Source organism: Chlorocebus sabaeus, chromosome 20, assembly GCF_047675955.1.
Source record: "Chlorocebus sabaeus isolate Y175 chromosome 20, mChlSab1.0.hap1, whole genome shotgun sequence".
Taxonomy (NCBI): Eukaryota; Metazoa; Chordata; class Mammalia; order Primates; family Cercopithecidae; genus Chlorocebus; species Chlorocebus sabaeus.
In genome coordinates, this window is record NC_132923.1 from 93,264,162 (window position 1) to 93,285,201 (window position 21,040).

The 21,040-nt window shown below is 46.4% G+C and overlaps 1 protein-coding gene across 4 annotated transcripts in view; it reads right to left on the reverse strand.

Annotated features, from left to right (window-relative positions):
* Positions 1 to 21,040, reverse strand: part of KDM4A (lysine demethylase 4A) — a 56,841-nt gene that overhangs the window by 22,810 nt on the left and 12,991 nt on the right. For all 4 annotated transcript variants that reach the window (XM_007979045.3, XM_073007382.1, XM_007979047.3 and 1 more), the window contains 7 exons: positions 19,350 to 19,543; positions 16,694 to 16,743; positions 15,850 to 15,953; positions 15,318 to 15,455; positions 14,397 to 14,644; positions 13,419 to 13,615; positions 10,864 to 11,231 (listed from right to left, as the gene is read on the reverse strand). In XM_007979045.3, coding sequence (XP_007977236.1) covers positions 10,864 to 11,231; positions 13,419 to 13,615; positions 14,397 to 14,644; positions 15,318 to 15,455; positions 15,850 to 15,953; positions 16,694 to 16,743; positions 19,350 to 19,543 — 1,299 coding nt within the window. The remainder of the gene's footprint in view (positions 1 to 10,863; positions 11,232 to 13,418; positions 13,616 to 14,396; positions 14,645 to 15,317; positions 15,456 to 15,849; positions 15,954 to 16,693; positions 16,744 to 19,349; positions 19,544 to 21,040) is intronic.

Sequence of the window (21,040 nt, forward strand, 5' to 3'; positions counted from 1 at the left end):
TTAGCAAAATCCATTAAGCAAGGAAATGAGGCCTGAAAGAGGGCCACTTTACGACTGTGACAAAAACCAATGCCATAAATGCTGCAGTGCTACTTTAGAGAAGACACCCTGGGCCTACAGACTCCATGTGCGACTACACAGAGCCCCAGGAGTTAAGGACCACAGTTGGAATGCCAAGAGAAAACAACTTCTGAATAGGCCATGTCCAGGAAGAACAGAGCCTAATCTTCCAAACGTAAATTTTGCCAACAAGTTTTGCTGTCCATTTGCCATTCATTCAACAAATATTCACTGGGCACCTACTGTGTGCAAAGGCCTGCTCAGGAAAAGAAGAAGGTGTGGAGAAACAAAGAAGACGTGATCTGTGCTTAGGTGAATAAGGATGCTGCAGCAGTATGGAGGAATATGGTGGAGTGAGGATATTAGGGATCTTTTCCTGCTGATGTCCATGAAGACTTACATGACCATAGACTTAATCAGACCTGAACTGTATCAACTGTCTAAACCAATGGTTTTCAAAATGTACATCCAGAAAGCGCCTAAGGAGCCTCCATTAGAGTGAACAAAAAGGGCTTGAGGCCCCACCTTCTTTCCAACCAGAATGGCTCTGCTTTTGATTTATATGTTTTAATTGATTAAGAGTTCACTTAAAGAAAGGGTTCTGGCCAGGCACAGTGGCTCACACCTACAATCCCCAGCACTTTGGGAGGCTGAGGTGGGAGGATCACCTGAGCCCGGAAGGTCAAGGCTGCAGTGAGTGAGCTGAGACTGCACCACTGCACTCCAGCCTAGATGACAGAAGTGAGACTTTGTCTCCAATCAATCAATAAGTAAGTAAAAGGGTTCTTTGGTTAAAACAAACTGGAAAACCCATACTTGCCCAACTCTGATAGTCTTACCATGTAAATAGAAAATTTAGGAGCATGTACCCCCAACCTAGATATTACTTACTAATCAATTACATATACTAATACTAATGCACATATGCACATTTTAAAGCAAAAACAGACTATAAAAGGTTAAGATAAAAATAAAGTTAATTTTGCTTTATTCCTATACCCCAATAATATTCCTGTTTCCTCCATGCCACCGACCTGCCCCCACCATCACTTTGAGGGCACCTGGACAATAGGCCTAAACCTGTGGTCTGTGGCAGACTAGGGAAAAAAGGAATGAGAATAAAGAAGGCAGAAATGGTGGGGTTTTCTAGCCTGGACCACCAAGGTGACAGGCTTTAAGAGGGCTCGTGTGGAGGAAGTGGAGGCTAATAACAAACCAGGTTAAACAAGCTGTGTGGGGTACACAACATGTATCCAGGGTCTTTTCATTTGGAAATACCCAGGGGAGGCAATAAGAAATTCAGGGGGTTCAGAAAAGAGGTCAGAGCAAGAGCTGGGAACCCACAGCACCAGGTTCAGAATTACAATGGTGGGAGAAGATGAGATTGTCGTGGGTGATAAATTGACTAAGCCTTCCAGGGACAGGAGGAAGAAGAGAAGGGAGAAAAGGAGACTCCGAAGCAGACAGGTAAGAGGAATACCAGAAAGCCAACAAAGGGATGACTTCAGGGAGGGGGAGATCCACAGGCCAAAGAACACAGAAGAGCTGAGCAGGGAAGTGGCCAAGGGACTCACTCGGCAACGGGGAGTTATCAGGACTGTTTTTTGAGATAAGTTCTGGTGGACAAAGAATAAGAAACTAAGGAGCGAATATATCACGGAGTATTTGGGGGAAGATCAAGGGAAAAATGAGATCATAGTTTGAGAAGGAAATTTCCTCTAGAATTGTATTTTAGCTATGATAGGGGGCTACATGAGCTTGGCTTTATAGGCAAAGCAGCAGCTTGTGAAAGGGAGATAATAGGATATTTGGTAGAGAGAATGGTTCCCCAATACACCCACATCCCAATCCCTGTGAATATGTTATTCTAACATGGTAAAGGAGAATTAAGATTACTAATCAGATAGTCTTTAAAACAGGGAGTATCCTGGATCATTCAGGTGGGCCCAGTGTAATCCCAAAGGGGAATACAACAGAAGGAAGCAGAAGAGTCTGAGTGATGTGATGCCAGAGACACTTGGTTGGATGCCCCTGCCCTTGACCATGGACGCAGAGGTCCAGGAGCCAAGGAATGTGGACAGCCTAGGGAGGCTGGAAAGGGCAAGGAAATGGGTCCTCCCCCGAGAGCCTCCAGGAAGGTACACAGCCCTGCTGACGCCTTCATTTTAGCTCAGTGAAACCCATTTCAGACTTCTGAACTAAAGAACCACAAGAGAACAAGTGTTTCAGTCTCTGTGTTTGTGGTACCTTGTTATAGCAGCAATAGGAAACAAATACAGGGTAGGAGGTACCTAAGATCACCGAGAGGAGGTGGAAGGGTGAAGGTCAAGAACACCAGAATGCAGCTTGGGAAAGGAAGAGGACACTTTTTCCATGATCAGTATGTTCACAGCACCTCCTATATAGCCAGCATATGGTGGGAATACTTGCTTTGGCAGTGTAGAGATGAACAAGACATGATTTCTAACCTCAGGGAGGGAGACCTAGTGTCCAAGTCTGAAGTCTGAGCCCTTTCCACTACCGTCATGCTGCCTCTGACCAAAGTAGTCAGGTCCATTCAAATATTTGAATATTTTTTCACATCTCCTCATCTCCTGGCCAGTACTCCTCCTGCTACCATGGCATCCGCACCCTTCTCATGGTGCTGCCTTCCCTGGGATTGCTCCAGTTTCTAAATTCCCTCAGTATAATGACAGAAACCAACTAGCTGTATGAGCCTGGATGAGTGGCAGCCCTACCAGTAAAACGGCAGTAATAAACCCTTCCCCAAACGGCTCTTTTTGCAGACAGGGTGGGATAGCAGGTATTCTCCCAGGGCCCTGCCTGCAAGAAGGCTGGAGCTCAAGGCTCCTGAGTTCTTTCCTCGCTCCTCCAACATCTGGCACCAGCATCAAGGTTAGTGTTCCTGTTAGGGTTTATTCTGCACAGAGAAGAACCAATTGTTCTCCCACCTTGTTTTGGGAACTCACTTTTCAAAGCAGCTTGAACTAACAAGAACTTCTGCAGCAGACATATGGCTGAGGCTCAGGCAGTAGGTAATGAAAACTCTACAGCTTTGGCAGTCAGTCAGCCAGGGTGCTTTTACCAAAAACTGCAGTTTACCAAACTCCCCTATAAAAGGCCCTTGACATAGATGGTGGCATGGAAACTGAACAGCAGGCAGCCCAAATTACAGCTTGGGGATGCTTAAAGTGGGGGTAGGGCAATATAAGGGTGCTCTAAGGAACCCAGTTGTCTAAAAATATAGATCCAGTGCTATTAGACGTCTCCAGGGATGGGCAAAGTTGCTCAGCTTCTGCCCCCAAACCTTGACTATCTGTCCCTTATTCCTCCCAGTCAATTAATTCTGATGGTGGCTTCTTACTAAAACAAACCTGACCTTCCATTTACTCATTCCATCCTCATTACAGAGGGTTTCACAGGCCAAGCCCTGTGGACGGGGCTGGTAACTCAAGAAATGAGGATGAATGTGGCAGAGCCCAGCTTCTAGAAGGTTATATTCTTCACCAGCCTATGGCAAGGGCATTAAGAAGCAAGTACTCTAGAGCTTCAAAGAAGAAAGGGAACTAGATGGAAAGCAATGAAGAGTTTCTAAGAGTAGTGGCTTTTGAAAAGCGCTGGGCTGGCCGGGCGCGGTGGCTCAAGCCTGTAATCCCAGCACTTTGGTAGGCCGAGACGGGTGGATCACGAGGTCAGGAGATCGAGACCATCCTGGCTAACACAGTGAAACCCCGTCTCTACTGAAAAATACAAAAAAAACTAGCTGGGCGAGGTGGCGGGCGCCTGTAGTCCCAGCTACTCGGGAGGCTGAGGCAGGATAATGGCGTGGACCCGGGAGGCGGAGCTTGCAGTGAGCTGAGATCCGGCCACTGCACTCCAGCCTGGGCTACAGAGCGAGACTCCGTCTCAAAAAAAAAAAAAAAAAAAAAGAAAAGCGCTGGGCTGCACTAAGCAGAGGTAATTATCTGACTACTCTAGGCGACCCTCAGAGATAAATTCTCCATCTCCTCCCACCTCAAAACCATCTGCATTCTAGTGACCGTGGCCCAACAAAGTTAATGTACTTACTGCCACTGAACTGTATACTACAAAAACTGTTAAAATAGGTAAATTTCATATCATGTATCTATTACCACAATTTAAAAACACAGGCTGGGTGTGATGGCTCATGCCTGTATCTCAGCACTTTGGGAGGCCGAGACAGGAGGATCACTTGAGCCCAGGAATGTAAGATCAGCCTGGGCAACATAAGGATACCCCATCACTACAAAAATAAAAAAATTAGCTGGGCATGATGGCACATGCCTGTAGTCCCAACTACTTGAGAGGCTGAGGTGGGAGAATCCTTTGAGCCTGGGAGGTCGAGGCTGCAGTCAGCAGAGATCACACCACTGCACTCCAGCCTGGGCAACACAAGAGCTTGTCTCAAAAACAAACAAAAAACCTATCTGCAGCCATCCCCTCCTGTCCCTCCACCTGCACTCCCACTTCCTTAGATCCCCAGAATCCAATCACTACCTCTTCAACTTCCTGCACTCAGCAGGACCCTGCCCTTTAATACAAGGCACACTTGGCCATATCTCCAATTGTCTTGAACTTTTCTCCTGCCCTGGCCCTGGATACACTGTTCTTTACTAGTTCTCCTAATCTCTGGCTGCTCCTTCACATTCTCCTACCTGGGCCCTCTCCCATCACCCCACACTATGAAACTGTTCTTTACTCTACACACATTCTTCTATACCCACCAGTGCCCTCCTGGTGACTCCCACACCCACAGACCAACCCTTCCACCCCCAGCTTCAAGGCTATGTCTATGTATCTCCATAGCCTACCTCACAAAAGTTACCCTCCAGACGTACCCAAACTCAAATCATTTCCTGGCCCACACTAAAAACCCTCTAGTTTTCTTATAACCACTATGCTATACGGATGGCACCACCATCCATCCCAAGAACTCAAAGCTGGAAACCCAAGTCAAGCCCCATGCTACCCTCTGACTCACCCCACATCCGGTCACCCAGTCCTATGCACCTACCTTCCAAGTAGCTCAAGTCCATTTTCTGCTCCCCATCCCTATCACCACCACCCACAGGTCCTCACTACCTCTCTCTCAGACTAAAGAAATAGGTTCCTAATTGGTTTCCCTGTTTCAAATCTTTTTTCCTCCTTTCCTGAAGAAGTACTTAGTTATAAAAATAACATGTTAATCATAAAAATATTCAAATGATGCATAAATGTAGGAAGTGAAATCATCCATAATTCCACCTTCAAGAGAACCTCTGTTAACAATTTCTAATTTTGCCTCTTTCTTCCTCCCCCCCAGAATCTTTATACTGCCTCCAGAACAATCTTCTAAAACATCAGTGCAGTACTTAAAAAACCCTTTACTGGACAACCAATGACAGCTTCTTGATTAAGTCAATGGTGAGGAAAAACTGGGGGGAGGTGCTGGCCTACATTAAGGAAGACTTCAAAACATCATCAAATCAAAGGTGTGGGCCTTGGTTTAATCCTGATACAAACCAGTCAACTGTAAAACAGACTTTGTTTGGACAATGAGGAAATGTGATTATGGACTGGATAGTAAATTATGCTAAAGAATTTTTGTAGTTTTCTTAGGTATAATAATGGCATAGTTATCTGAGAAAGTGACCATATTTTTCTTTTTTTTTTTTTATTTTTTTTGTGAGATGGAGTCTCACTCTGTTGCTCAGGCTAGAGTACAATGGCGTGATCTCAGCTCACCGCAACCTCTGCCTCCTGAGTAGAATGGCAAGCAATTCTCCTGCCTCAGCCTCCTGAGTAGCTGGGATTACAGGCACCCGCCAACATGCCCGGCTAATTTTTGTATTTTTAGTAGAGATAAGGTTTCACCATGTTGGCCAGGCTGGTCTCGAACTCCTGACCTCAGGTGATCCACCCCCTCGGCCTCCCAAAGTGCTGGGATTACAGGCGTGAGCCACCGCACCCAGCTGAAAGTGACCATATTTTTCAGAGATACACAATGAAGTAGGGAAGAAATGACAAGGTATCTGGGATGTGCTTTAAAATACTTCAGCAGAGAGGCAGATTAATGGGCACAAATATATAGTTTGATAGAAAAAATAAGACCTAGTGTTTGACAAATCAGTAGGGTGACTAGTTTACAATAGTCTATTGTACATTTCAAAATAGTTAGAATTATTTGAATGTTTCTAGCATAAAGACAAATATTTAAGGTGATGCATTTCCCAATTACACTGATTTAATCTTCACAAATTAATGTATTAAAATATCACATGTACCCCAAAAATATGTACATTATAAACTAATAAAGATAATATAATTTTAATATAAATACTTCGGCAAATTGAAAACAGGACAAACAAAGCAAATATGGAAAGATCCTGACACCTGTTAGAATACTTATGGGTTTGGCCAGATGCGGTGGCTCACACCTGTAATTCCAGCACTTTGGGAAGCTGAGGTGGGTAGATCATGAGGTCAGGAGTTCAAGACCAGCCTGGCCAAGATAGTGAAACCCCGTCTCTACTAAAAATACAAAAATTAGCCGGGCGTGGTGGCAGGCGCCTGTAATCCCAGCTACTTAGGAGGCTGAGGCAAAGAATTGCTTGAAGCCGGGAGGTGGAGGCTGCAGTGAGCTGAGATCATGCCACTGCACTCTAGCCTGGGTGACAGAGCAAGACTCCGTCTCAAAAAAAAAAATTTATTTGTGGGTTCACTGTATTATTTGCTCTGCATCTTTCTTTTTTAAGATATTGTGTCATTCTTCCACCCAGGCTGTAGTGCAATGGTACAGTCATGGCTCATTGCAGCCTCAACCTCTCGGGCTCAAGCGATTCTCGCACCTCAGCCTCCCAAAGTGCTGGGACCACAGGTGCATGGCACCCTGCGTGGCCTCCCTCTGAATCTTTGTGTGTGCATTTATTATTTAATTTTTTGAGACAAAGTTTCACTCTTTCACCCAGACTAGAGAGCAGTGGTGTGATCTCACCTCACTGCAACCTCTGCCCCCGGGGTTCAAGCACTTCTGCCTCAGCCTCCCAAGCAGCTGGGATTATAGGCACCCGCCACCACACCCAGCTAATTTTTCTATTTTGGACAAGCTGATCTTGAACTCCTGACCTCATGTGATCCACCCATGTCAGCCTCCCAAAGTGCTAGGATTACACGCATGCACCACCACACCCAGCCCTTTGTGTGTGCATTTAAAAGAATGAATTATGAAAGTTTTCAATTTCCAAATCCATATGGTGCATATGGTGGGGACCCTTCTGCTGCTCCCTACGCCGTAACTAGGTCAAACTGCTTCACAGAGCAACAAGGCAGACCCTCCAGGTTCTGGCTCTTGATATCCTCCAAAAGCACCACCTGAGGCTCTCTCTAGTCCTATACACCTGAGACAAACTAAACCACTGCAGATCCCCAAGTGCTTTGACGCTGGCATGAGCTATCATGAGCATTTAGAACATCCTACTCTCCCAGATTCTCTCTTCGATTTCATTCTATCCACCTGGCATTCTTCTAACCTCAGGCCTAAACTGTTTCCTTCTCTCGGGCAGTCCTGAAATCCACACTGCAACCCCAAGCTGAACTGCTAACTCTCCCACTTGTACCACAACACGTATCATTAAGTACTGGAATGATTTGCTCTTATCTATCTCTCCTAGACTATGAGTTCCTTGAAGGCACAGTCCTGGCCTAGAGCAGGCATGCTGTAAATGATTACAAAGTAGTGAAGGGGCAGGGCAGCCAAAACAGTTTTAGAGACTTTTAAATAGTTCAAACAAACAAGCTAGCACATGTTGGAGGTGGGGGGATGGATGGCAATGCAGCAGAGAGGGTATCAGGGTATTATCATCAGGCTAGACCTGAGAAGTATATACAGAAATAAAAAGGAACCAAGAAGACACTCAAGGGTTTTTGAGCAGAGAACTGAAAAAGAGAGACATGTCAGAGAGAAGACCCCTTCCCCTAGCAGACTTCCACATGGAAAGAGTCCTGGCTTTTCTTCTCCCCACCCCCTTAAAAGCTGTGATTCACTTCAATAGGATCTGTCTTTTGGAGAGGGAGTGCATCCTGGCCTATGTCCACACCACATGGAAGCTGAGTGCTTCCATGGAAATGCTTTGCCTCTAGATGGGCCTGGAGACATCAAGAGTAAATGAGTAGTCCAGGCGCGATGGCTCACACCTGTACTCTCAGCACTTTGGGAGGCTGAGGCGGGCACTCAGGAGTTACAGACCAGCCTGGCCAACATGGTGAAATCTCTACTAAAAAAATACAAAAATTAACCAGGAGTGGTGATGCATGCCTGTAATCCCAGCTACATGGGAGGCTGGGGCAGGAGAATCACCTGAACCCGGGAGGTGGAGGTTGCAGTGAGCCAAGATTGCACCACTGTACTCCAGCCTGGGCAACAGAGCGAGACTCAGTCTCAAAAAAAAAAAAAGAGTAAATGAGTAGCAGGGCCATTTGGCCACAGGTTAAAAGTCACTTTCTTCATCATTTTAACTTGTAAATAAAGCAACATTCTGAGCTCCATATGCCTGACTCTTGTATCATCAATTAAATAGTTCCAAATTTGAGAGGAAAAAGGACAAGTGTTATTTATTGGCTTCCTGCACCTCCCACCCCAAAAAAATCCCACAAAAACTTGACTCTGTAATAAGATTAATTAAGCAGTAATACAAAGACTAAACAATGCATATAAAGTATTTAATAGCTGGGGGCGGTGGGGCGCACAGTGGCTCACACTTAAAATCATGGCACTTTGGGAGATCAAGGGAGGAGGATCACTTGAGCCTAGGAGTTCGAGACCAGTCTGGGCAACACAGTGAAACCCCATCTCTACAAAAAATACAAAAATACAAAGATGAGCCGAGAAAATACAAAGATTAGCCGAGAGTGGTGGTGTGCACCTGTAGTCCCAGCTACTTGGGAGGCTGAGGTGGGAAGGATGGGTTGAACCCAGGGGGCAGAAGTTGCAGTGAGCCAAGACTGTGCCACTGCACTCTACCCTGGGCAACAGAGCAAGACCCTGTCTCAAAAAAGAAAAACAAAGTATTTAATATACAGTGAGCTCTTGCTACTTCTTAGCTGCTTTTTGTGATTGTGATTGCAACTAGAAACAAGAATGTCAGGAAGACTCAGCAAGAGGACAGCATGAACTGTAGTGAACAGTAGGATGGACGCAATGGCTCGGGGCCTCTGTGAAGGAAGAATTGCTGGGTGGCAACTGGGAGTTTAAGAGACTCTGGTTTCCAGGCTGAAAAAGCCTTCATTTACGGAAGCTGCCATAAGAAGGCATAGAGAACTGCAATCAGAGGCAATGAGAAGGAAACACAGTAGTTATTAGCTCATTAGCCTGCAACTGCAGTGGGATGGAAAGAGGAACATTCACAAAGTAAAAAGGAAGTCTACAAAAACCGTACCCTGAGATTCAGAGAAGGCACCGAGAAAAGTTACGAGTATTAACAACAAGGAGATAAACATACCATAAAAAGGGACTATTGGCAACACTAGGGAAATGTGAATATGACTGAGTGTCAAGTACTGCAGCCAAAGAAAACAGAAAGCAAATGTGCCAAATGCTAATCATATATATGATGAGTACACGCGGGGGCTCGTGATGGTATTCTGTACATACTTCAGAAATTTTCCATAGTGAAGATTTTTAAGAGCTAAATTTTTAAAAACTAAAGGTAAGGGGATAGGGAATAAAGAGGACCTTCTGCACTGGCTTCTTATATCTGCCACCCCTCATCAAAAGCTAAGCTTGACCCACATAAGCTGTAAGGCTGGGGAGTCAGGGAAGGTCACTTGGGTGGTGTGGGTCCAGCTGCATCTGACGTGACTCTGATCACAGTGGCAGACCCACCAAGAGCTATTTTACACAAAAGCAGGAATCAGCTTTTGGTGACAACACATATTTATGGAGGAAGCCTGAACACACATGTTCATATTTATAGCTTTGGGAATGCATCCTGTTCTATCAGTGTCATACTGGGAGTCTACAGAGCAGTTAAGACTTGTAAGAAAAAAACCCTTGAATTTCAAGGTAAGAAAGGCCATCTCATCTCATCTCATCCCAAACCCCCAAACACGTGGGCTCCAACGGCAGCCATCCTAACCCTTGTGCCGCTAAGGCAATGAGGGTCAGAGGAAGAGTTCCCACCTACCCCAACTGAAAAGGCCAGCCACGGTGGCTCACGCCTGTAATTCCAGCACTTTGGGAGGCTGAGGTGGGCGGATCACTTGAGGTCAGGAGTTCGAGACCTGCCTGGCCAACATGGTGAAACCCTCTCTCTACTAAAAATACAAAAACTAGCTGGGTGTGGTGGCGCATGCCTGTAATACCAGCTACTCGGGAGGCTGAGGCAGGAGAACTGTTTGAACCTGGAAGGCAGAGGTTGCAGTGAGCCAACATCACACCACTGCACTCCAGCCTAGGCAACAGAGCAAGACTCTATCTCAAGAGAAAAAAAAAAAGGCATTGTGATCCAAGTGGGCTGAGGAGGATCTGCTGCTGTGACTGAGGCTGCATTGATGCAATTCTTGGAATCAGAAGCCACAGAGATAAGGGAAAAGCAACTCCCAGCAAAGAACAAGCTGAGAGAGTGAATGCCACCCAGGCTTTTGTTGGACACAACCACTGCAGGCTGGAGGCACTGACTGAGGGTTTCTCCTGCCCTTCTGCAGCACCTCCACCACACAGACCCACCTCCCCAACACAGATCCCCTCCCCGACAGGGTGTCCTTCAGGGCAGCTGCCCAGCCCACACCACTGCCTGGAGCCCATACCTCTGCCAGCTCCCGCTCACTGATACTTCTGGCGGCGCTCCCTTTCTTCCTCATGCATGGCTCTCCCACAGTGACCCTGCCATCCCCTTTGGCATAACTGTGCACAGTGAGAACTCCCGTTTGCCCTTGGGCTCGGCAGGAGAGAGGCTCACTAGTTTCTGAATCAGAAGAGATAGAATCCCGTGAAGAGCCAGAGCCCAGGCTAGATGACTTCTTTTGGGAGCCTGAGAAGACAAGGCGTCCCCCTACAGACGCAGGATTCACAGAAAGATCCAAGGCTGCTGCTTCTTGTTCTTCCTCCTCATCCTCCTCTTCTAGTTTGACATTTTTGAGCTCTTCAAATTTGACTTCAGTGGAGTCAGAATAATCTGAAACACACATACACATTAGACGGAGCCAAGTTCCACCTGCACACGTGAATCTGATGAAAGCCAGAGTGGCAAAGCACCAGGAACATGGGCTAGGAATGGGACCTGGCTTCCCATCCTGGCTCTGTCACTGAGGGGCACCGTGAGCCAGGGCTATCTGCTCAGCCTCCTGGCCTCCAGCTTCTTCCTCTGTAGTGAGAAGATGCTACTACATATCTGCAGGGCTCATAAATAAGACTCCTGAGCACCGCCTGGCACTCAGCAGACACTCAGTAAGGGGCAGCTGCCATTTCCTCCGAAGTCTCCTGCAGGAAATGCAAGTCTGAGCTCAGCAGAGACCTGGCTACCTAGCCCATGCTAGAAAATCTAAAGATCTTGAAAAATATTAAGAGGGTGTATGTTAAATGTTCTCACTGCAACAATGGTAACTATGTGAAGTAATATGTATTTTAATCAGCTAGATTTAACCATTCCACAACATATATATACTTCACAAATCATGTTGGACCAGGAGCAGTGGTTCACACTGTAATCCCAGGACTTTGGGAGGCCAAGATGGGAGGATTGCTAGAGACCAGGAGTTCAAGACCAGCCTGGGCAACAAAGTGAGACACTGTCTCTACAAAATTTAAAAATTAGCCAGGCATGGGCCAGGCGCGGTGGCTCACAGCTGTAATCCTAGCACTTTGGGAGGCCGAGGTAGGCAGATCACGATGTCAGGAGATCGACACCATCCTGGCTAACAGGGTGAAACCCCATCTCTACTAAAAATATAAAAAATCAACCAGGCGTGATGGCCCACATCTGTAGTCCCAGCTACTCAGGAGGCTGAGGCAGGAGAATCACTTGAACCCGGGAGGCAGAGATTGCAGTGAGCCGAGATCGCCACTGCATTCCAGCCTGGGTGACAGAGTGACTCCGTCTCAAAAAACAAAAAAGTAGCCAGGCATGGTGGCGTATGCCTGTAGTCCAGGCTACTTGAGAGGTTGAGGCAAGAGGATTGCTTGAGCCCGGAAAGTTGAGGCTGCAGTGAGCTGTGTTCACACAGGCTTGTGCAACAGAGCAAGACCCTATTTCTAAAACAAAAAAATTATGTTGTACATGACAAATATGCACCATTTTATCTGTCAATATAAATAAATTTGAAGGGAAAAAAGGGAAAGAAAATCTGCTGAATTAGAAGCCAGCCCAGCCCAGAACGTCAGTCCACAGTGCTACCTGGCTGTCAGCAGACCACATCTTCGCGTCATACCTGACCCAAAACAGATACAAGCCTTTCTCCAACAAATCTAGCCTCAATGACCTTCCAAGTGACTGCTAAACAACACTGATCACACCACTCCCACTCTTAAAATATAAGCTTCCACGTGAGCAAATGAAAATGGCAGACAGCCCTACATCCTCTCCTATTTCTCCAGCGTCACCTTCTGGTCACACAGCTGCCTTCTACCCTAATATTCAATTGAGGGAAACTCCCCACCAGTTCCCCCAAGTGGACCATGCTATTAATATTTCCCATCTCTGCTGGGAATGGTGGCTCAAGCCTGTAATCCCACTCGGCACTTTGGGAGGCCAAGGCAGGCAGATCACCTGAAGTCAGGAGTTCAAGATCAGCCTGGCCAACATGGTGAAACCCCATCTCTACTAAAAATACAAAAAAAAATTAGCCAGGCGTGGTGGCGGGCACCTGTAGTCCTAGCTAGTTGGGAGGCTGAGGGAGGAGAATTGCTTGAACCCAGGAGGCAGAAGTTGCAGTGAGCCAAGATTGCGCCACTGCACTCCAGCCCGCATGACAGAGCAAGACTCCATCTCAAAAAAAAAAAAAAAAAAAAAATTTCTCCCATCTCCAGGCCTGTACCCTGCTCCTCCCCTCTGGGACACCCTTTCTACATCCCTCCTCTCTCTGTGTCTGCCTGGGAAGGTCCTACTTACCTTCTAAGAGTCACCTTCACCAAAACCTCCAGTGTTTCCCTGACCCCTGACCAGACAGAGGGAGGAGCTTTTCCCTACGTGTCCAGTCCACCCTGTACATCCCTACCCAAAGCACTTCCCACACTCCAAGTACACTATCTGCTCACAGACCTGTCACTCTGCTTTCTTTATTTCTCACCCAGCACTCAATATGGCATCTGACACGGGACACATGTATGAGTTAAGGTTGTGGAAAATACACCATAGTCAACTAACCTGGGAAGTTAAGACCATCCTCAACTTGCCGCACACTATGGGTAGGCCTCACGGGGGCGAGGGCTGCTGGGCACTCCGTCATCTCATACTGCTCAGAACTCAGCTCCTCCTTGGGGAAGAGCTCACTCTGACTCACCTCCTGTGGTATTTCAAGACAAACTCGGTGCCTCTTTGTCCCTATTCGGTGCTTGGCCAGGCTGCAAGGGAGAGGGCAAATCTTTTAAGAGCCCACAAATACATCCACTTACTCAAAGACATTCCTACACATCCACACACAACCCAAAGTGAATGGCCAGAGCCTGTCAGGCCTGGCTTAAAACTCAGGGATACCTCTTATTTGTGACTTGAGACAAGGGACTTCACCTCTCTGAGCTTGTTCCATCATCTGGAAGATACAGGTATTACCACCCACCTAACAGATTTGTTGTGAGGACTAAGAAAAGGTATGCAGAGTAGCTGGCAAAGTGCCTGGCATATAGTAGGTACCAAGGAACGGTTCCTCCTTTCTTTCCCATATGGCCCAGGATAAATTCTCAGAGCACAGATCCCCTGGCTCAGCTTCCCATTGGTGCAGACTTAAGAAGGTGACTCTTAAGTCTGCTCTAATGGCACTGCAGACTTAAATCACAACATTACCAATGCCCTTGAGTCTCATCCTCACTAAACTTCTTTTTAAAAGACTCTCTGATATGATGAGAAAACATGACTTTTCTGGCTCAGGGGGAGCCCAACCTTCGCACATAAATGCCTTGACCCTCATATAAATGACCCCTTGCTCCAGCAGACTACACGCCCACTGCAGGTCTCTCATTCAGAAAGTGCCTGAATGCTCTGGCTTTCCGGCTTCTGGAGCCTTTACCAAGAACACTCCCTCAGCCGAGGCACAAACAGCATCTTAGAAACAGCCTCTCCACAGGTCACAGGACCTACCCAGACACCTTTCCCTCACACAGCCATGACAAAGGGCTGCTGGGTTACCTTGTCTTCAAGTCTCCGTCCTCTCCATCCTCCACCCCTTCCATGTCCTCCTCTGGGCACTCCTCCTCGTTGCCAGCTCTTGGAGGCAGTTCACTCTCCTTAAGAAACTCAGCTGCTTCTGGTGTGGGCAGAGTATGGTCAATAACTGTGTTGTCCTTCCCAGCTTTCCAAAGTTTGTACCTTTCTGGCTGGAACTTCCTCACAAACACATCCATGGAGATCTTCACCATGTCCTTTCTACAGGAGCACTGTCAGCAGGAACCAGAAGAGCACCAGGTGAGCATACCTTGCTGCTTCCACCTCACCCCCACGTCCTAGCTCCTCCCTCCACATGGAAACAAGTGCAAGATGGTTTATAACCAGATTGTTTTGGTTCACAGGCTGAGGGCGTATTATCCTTGCAGGACCTTCAAATATGAAGGGAAGCAGGGAAGAAAGGGCAGAGAATACATACTACTGGGGCAAATCTACCTGGGCACTAACTCGGGGTCGCAGACGGTGGTTAGGCTCTGCACTTGGGCCCCCAGGATGGTGAGCCACCTGCCCTAGGTCCCTGTCCAAGCCAGGAACACACAAGCAAGTCTACTACTACGAGTCAAAGGCCTAGCCCTGCCGCTTCCCTAGAGTAAAGAAAACCCCTAGGAACTTCAACAGAGAAGTCTCAGAGTGGCTAAGGCAAGAATATTAACGTGTGTGGATGTGGTTTTAATGCCTAATAGACTTAAGAACCTCATTTTATACTTCCCAAATCTGAACACATTTTTTAAAATTCCTTATGAACACAAAATGTTAGTACATTGCTAGCTGCTCGTTTCTGAATTCCAGCAACTCAAAGAAATATTCTAATCACCAGCCAATGTATCTAACCAGAATTTGCTCATTTTTGTCATGGTGTTATAGAAAGAAATCAAGCAGACTTACCAGCACAGCTTGCTTGCCATACTCAATCCACCGACGGGTAGCAAAATTGGTAGACTCCGCACAGTTAAAGCCATGGTTAAAGCCGGCATGGTAACCATACGGGAAAGTGATCATAAACTCTCCGGCCTCTTGAGTCACCTGAACAAGAGCAGACTTGAAACAGCTGCTTCCAATGGCAGAGGTCCACAGAACTGGAATTCTGAGCTCCACCACAACTTAGCTGAGCAACAAAGGGTAAGTCATAAAACCCCTGGGGTCTTGCTGTCTTCTATAAAATTATGCAAAGCCCAGACATATCAGATGACATGACTATAATTAACCATTCCTCCAAATGAACACTGTTCAAGGGGATCTGACTCTCCTCTGGCACCAGGAAGCTAAAGTGGCCCCACCTTTAATGCTCTTAGATCAAAGGGTTGTTACATAGTTTAAGCTTTGGCCGCCTCTTGGTATAGTGATGAACTAGAATAAAACTCTGTAAAAGGCCAGAAAGGGTGGTGCCTGAGAACTTTGGCATGTAACATCAGCTCACCTTGTCAAAGGGAATTCCATATTTCTTCAGCATTAACGGGGAAATCAGGGTCATCTTGTGACGGAGAAATGCCTCACAGCTTTGAGCACTTCCTGGGAAAAAGCCTATTTAATTGAAAGGGTATGGGTTAACACAGTGCTCCACACTAGCTCCGCAATCCGGAGTCACTTCACACCTGTGCTGCTTATCGGAATGATAAACAGGAAGAATCACCGATGTGACCTCCAAGGATCCCTATAGCTCCGCACCAATTCTAAGATTCTACAGTGAGCCTCTGGGCTCACTCCCATGTAGGGCATTACATGGGTAATGAAATCCTGTTTGGGAAACCCAGGTCACCCAAGCTGACTCTGTTCTTATAGAGCTTTGAAACTACTTAGGACCTTTTCTCCAGTCACTTGTATCCCTGATCTTTCTTCAGTAATGCAGCTATAGTATGATGTACCCAGGCTTTCCTGAAGTATGTTCTCTAGACATACAAATCTATGTAAGTCCACTTAAAAGAAACAAAGCATAAAATGCAATTTTTTCTTTAACATTTGGGTCTTTACTGGAAACACCGGTCATACTGGTCTGGTTCATTATCGCTGGTCAAAGAAACACCACTGCTCATTAAAACTGAGGCACAGACAATCAAAGAAGAAATGACCAAGTCCTTGCTCAGGACAAAGGAAGAAAAGGCTCTGTCACTGCCCTCTTAAGGTAACCAATGTGGCTCACCCACATCTGCAGGCCTGCGACAGGACCTGCAAGAATGTGACCATGGGGAATGCACATTTTAGTGCAGAATAAGGAGCACAGTTCATAGGAGGGTCCAACCCAGCAAACAGACGAGACACAGTACCTTTGGCGAGGCGTTCCAACCGCTTTCCATGCTCAGGTGGAACAGAGTACCTGCAATCACATGAGAGCATCAGAGGCTGGGCGGAGACAGGTACAGAAGCTAAGGGGCTTATTCCCACTCTCAAAACACCTTGAAATAGCAGATTTTTTTTAACTTCCCAAGCACTAGAAAGGAATCTGAAAAAATGAAATATTAGACTGTTTCGGCACAGGAGTAAAGAGTCCATAAAAAAGGTGAGTGAATTTATTTCTTCTATATTCATTCACTTAATAAGATGTTTATTAAGTGTTCACCATGAGCCAGGATTTATGGTACACAATATTACTCTCCTTTATAATGTTGTTCATATAACATTTTTTTTTAAAAAAAAAAGGATGTCATTACATAACCTCAGTATTTAAAAATGCTCAGTATTTTTAAATGCTTGAAAGGCCTAACTGGGGGAGGGCTAGAGAGGAAGAATGGAAAACAAAGTGCAAGATGGATCCGACACTTAAGAGACCTAGCCCTGTATCTGCTGATGAACCCATTTTCCCTTTATCTCCCCAACAGCTACATACACTGATTACCCAACAATCAATTACCTCTCTACCCAGTAGGGTGTCTAAACACCATCGAAACTGTTCTTCCTAAAAAAATGAAAAGAAAAAAAGGACACCTAGGACTATTTAAAACTTTTGCAAAATTGTTAAACTTTATATTCTGAAACTCACAGTAACTCTATTTTAACCTTTTTAATCTCTTCTGAAGATTATTCCACAGTAACAACAAATCCTCCCACTACAAACAGCTTCATTATAAAACAAAACAGAGAAGGAGAGTTGACAAAAATGTCACCTAAAGGACTCCGGGATCCATCAGGCAACCCTACACAGAAGGCTCTGGAGGTCCCACTTCAGAGGACCGAAGAATGTATATAATAACTGGAAAACCTTCTAAGAGAATTCAAAAATCCAGGAGCAGGGAATTTTGGAGTCAACAATGGTGAAGACACAAAAGCTACATTTACACATCCTACAAGTCTAGCCTTCTGAGGAAGGAAATAGGACAGTAGTTAGGGGGTAATCATAGGCTCAAAACGTTCTTTCCCCCCCAAGATTAGAAACTGGAAAGCACTTGAAAGAAGAAAGGAAAACTCCTGAGAAAGAACATGGCTGAGGATGCTGAAGAAAGAAATGAAGGTGGATATGGTTTTCATGACTTGCCATAATGCACCCCATGGTGTCCCCTCTGACCTCATCACTCACTTCTCATCATTTTACACAGCATTCAATCTACAGTAGACTTCCCCTAGCTCCCTAAACACACCATGCCCGGCTACTTTTGTATTTTTAGTAGAGACAGGTTTCACCATGTTGGCCAGGCTGGTCTCGAACTCCTGACCTCAGGTGATCCACCCGCCTCAGCCTCCCAAAGTGCTGGGATTACAGGTGTGAGCCACCATGACTGGCCCTCATGTGCTGTCTTAATCCAGGAGCTCTGCATCTGTGGTTCCAACTGCCTGGATACACTTCCCTCAATCTCCCAGCTGCTAAACCCACCACCATTCCACCCAGTTATGTCCTTCTCATGTTTTGGATCTCAGTTGTCACCTCTTCCAAAGAAGCCTTCTTTAATCTCACCCGTCAATCCTTCCTATGTGGACCTTAGCACCCACTTCTTCCCCATCAGAGCTGTCCCCACATCATATGATCATTCTCTCACATTTTCTACCTCCTGACCGGTTGCCGATCTGTGTGAGGGTAGGTATCTCATCTGTCTTATTCACTGCAGTTATCTGCAGCACCTTCACTAAAATGCTGAGACAGGGGCCAGGTACAGTGGCTCATGCCTATAATCCTAGCACTTTGGAAGGCTGAAGTGGGAGGACTGCTTGAGCCCAGCAGTTTGAGACCAGCCTGTGCAACATAGTGAGACCCCATCTCTACCCTAAAAAAAAGGAAAAAAATTAGCTGGGCATACTGGTGCATGCCTATAATCCCAGCTACTTGGGAGGCTGAAGTAGAAGGATCATTTGAGCTCAGGAGGTCAAGGCTGCAGTGAGCCATAATGGTGCCACTGCACTCCAGCCTGGGTGACAGAGTGAGACCCTGTCTCAAAATAGAAAAAAAAAAAATGCTGAGACTCAAAGATGGGTCAGCGCAGAGAGAGGAGAGAGAACCAATGTTTGTCTCACCAACAAGAATAACACGCTGGAGAACGAACAGGAAGCATGCTGAATAGCCTCGCAATCCCTCGTGTGCTAAGCACACACTGCTGCTCCCCAAGTATTAATATTTTCTTATCGTAAGGAAAAGAAAGCTTTCTATCATCTGAGGGAGTGACTGTAGTCTTAGAAGTCTGCTGCTAAGAAATGCCTCAGGCCTGTTCAGAAAAAAAATTAGAAAGCAGTCGGATAGGCCGGAAGAGCCCCCGTGTCTTTGGGTAACTCTGCCAGCGCCCTGCTCTCCAAAGCCTCCCTACTCAAAAGGTGGTCTGAGCACCAGAGCTCCAACAGCATCTCAGCACTTGAAAGTCTGTTTGAAACATGGAATGTCACCCCAGGCCTGAACCAGCGTCTGCACTTTAACATAATCCTGAGGTGCTTCCCATGCACACCGAACGTGAGCCCGTGCTCTAGCACAGAAGCCCGGTGCCGACTGCAGGCAGACTGTACCAGGACTTGGGTTCTCCGAAGTGCAGGTAGTTGATGCTGTAGAGGTCCATGTCTTCAGTGTGCCAAGCAAAAGATGTCTTCCACATGCCAAAGTACAGGTATGGGGTGTTCACACCCTCAATGGTGATCCCACTCTCCTTTTCCACCAAGTCCAGGATTGTTCTCAGCCGGCCAATATTCCACTCATCAACATGCTGCAAAGGCAATGACAGTCCAGGGCAAGTTACATTTACATATAAACCAAGGCTCTGAACCTACAAATCAGAGTAGGTCACAAGTAAGCTGTCACCTCTCACAAACATTTGGAATAATGTCAAAACACTATGGACGTGAAGACCACAGCAGTCCTCATTCACTTTCACAGCTACCACTGGAACTGACACAATTTACCTTCAAAGGGCAAATAATACTTTGTGAATATTAGTGCAGGAAAGATGAATGAAGAGATGACAGTCACCTGTTTTTTTGTTTGTTTTTGAGACGGAGTCTCGCTCTGTTGCCCATGCTGCAGCACAGTGGCGTGATCTTGGCTCACTGCAACCTCCGCCTCCCTGGTTCAAGCAATTCCCTGCCTCAGCCTCCCAAGTAGCTGGGATTACAGGCAACTGCCACCACACCCCACTAATTTTTCTATTTTTAGTAGAGATGGGGTTTCACCATCTTGGCCAGGCTGGTCTCGAACTCCTGACCTTGTGATCCACCCGCCTTGGCCTCCCAAAGTGCTGGGATTACAGGCGTGAGCCACTGTGCCTGGCCAACAGTCACCTGTTTTAAACCCCAAGAGGAAAAGTTTGAATTGATGCTAAAGAAATTTAGGTGGCCGGGCGCGGTGGCTCAAGCCTGTAATCCCAGCACTTTGGGAGGCCAAGACGGGCGGATCACGAGGTCAGGAGATCAAGACCATCCTGGCTAACACGGTGAAACCCCGTCTCTACTAAAAATACAAAAAAAAAACTAGCCGGGCGAGGTGGCGGGCGCCTGTAGTCCCAGCTACTCCGGAGGCTGAGGCAGGAGAATGGCGTAAATCCGGGAGGCGGAGCTTGCAGTGAGCTGAGATCCGGCCACTGCAGTCCAGCCCAGGCTACAGAGCAAGACTCCGTCTCAAAAAAAAAAAAAGCAATTTAGGTCAAAAGAGAAAAAAAACTCTATGACCACACACACACAAAAAATTGCAAAACATGGGAACTATGACAGTGGACCAGGTGTGGTGGCTCACACCTGTAATCTCAACACTTTGGGAGGCCAAGGCAGGATTGCTTGAGCCCAGGAGTTCAAGACCATCCTGGGCAACAAAGTAAGACCCAGTCTCTACAAAAAAATTACAAATAAAAAAAAAGTAGCCAGGTAAAGTGGCACGTGACTGCAATCTCAGCTACTTGGGAGGGTGAAGCAGGAGGATCCCTTGAGCCCAGGGGTTTGAGTTTGCAGTAATCTATGATCATACCACTATACTCTAGCTGGGTGGCAGGGCGAGATTCTGTCTCAAAAACAAAAAAACAAAAAACTATGGCAATGTTGTGGCTTTTTAGCCCTGATTTCCACCAGGCAGTATCTTCATAAAAAAATGTGCAATATCCTTTTCCTGAGTTGTAATGGCCAGCTGGGAGCCCACCTCCTATAACTAGGCCCTGCATTATTATTATGCCTGACTTTTGTACCTCCCCATCCCAGATCCTTACAGCATCTTCTTG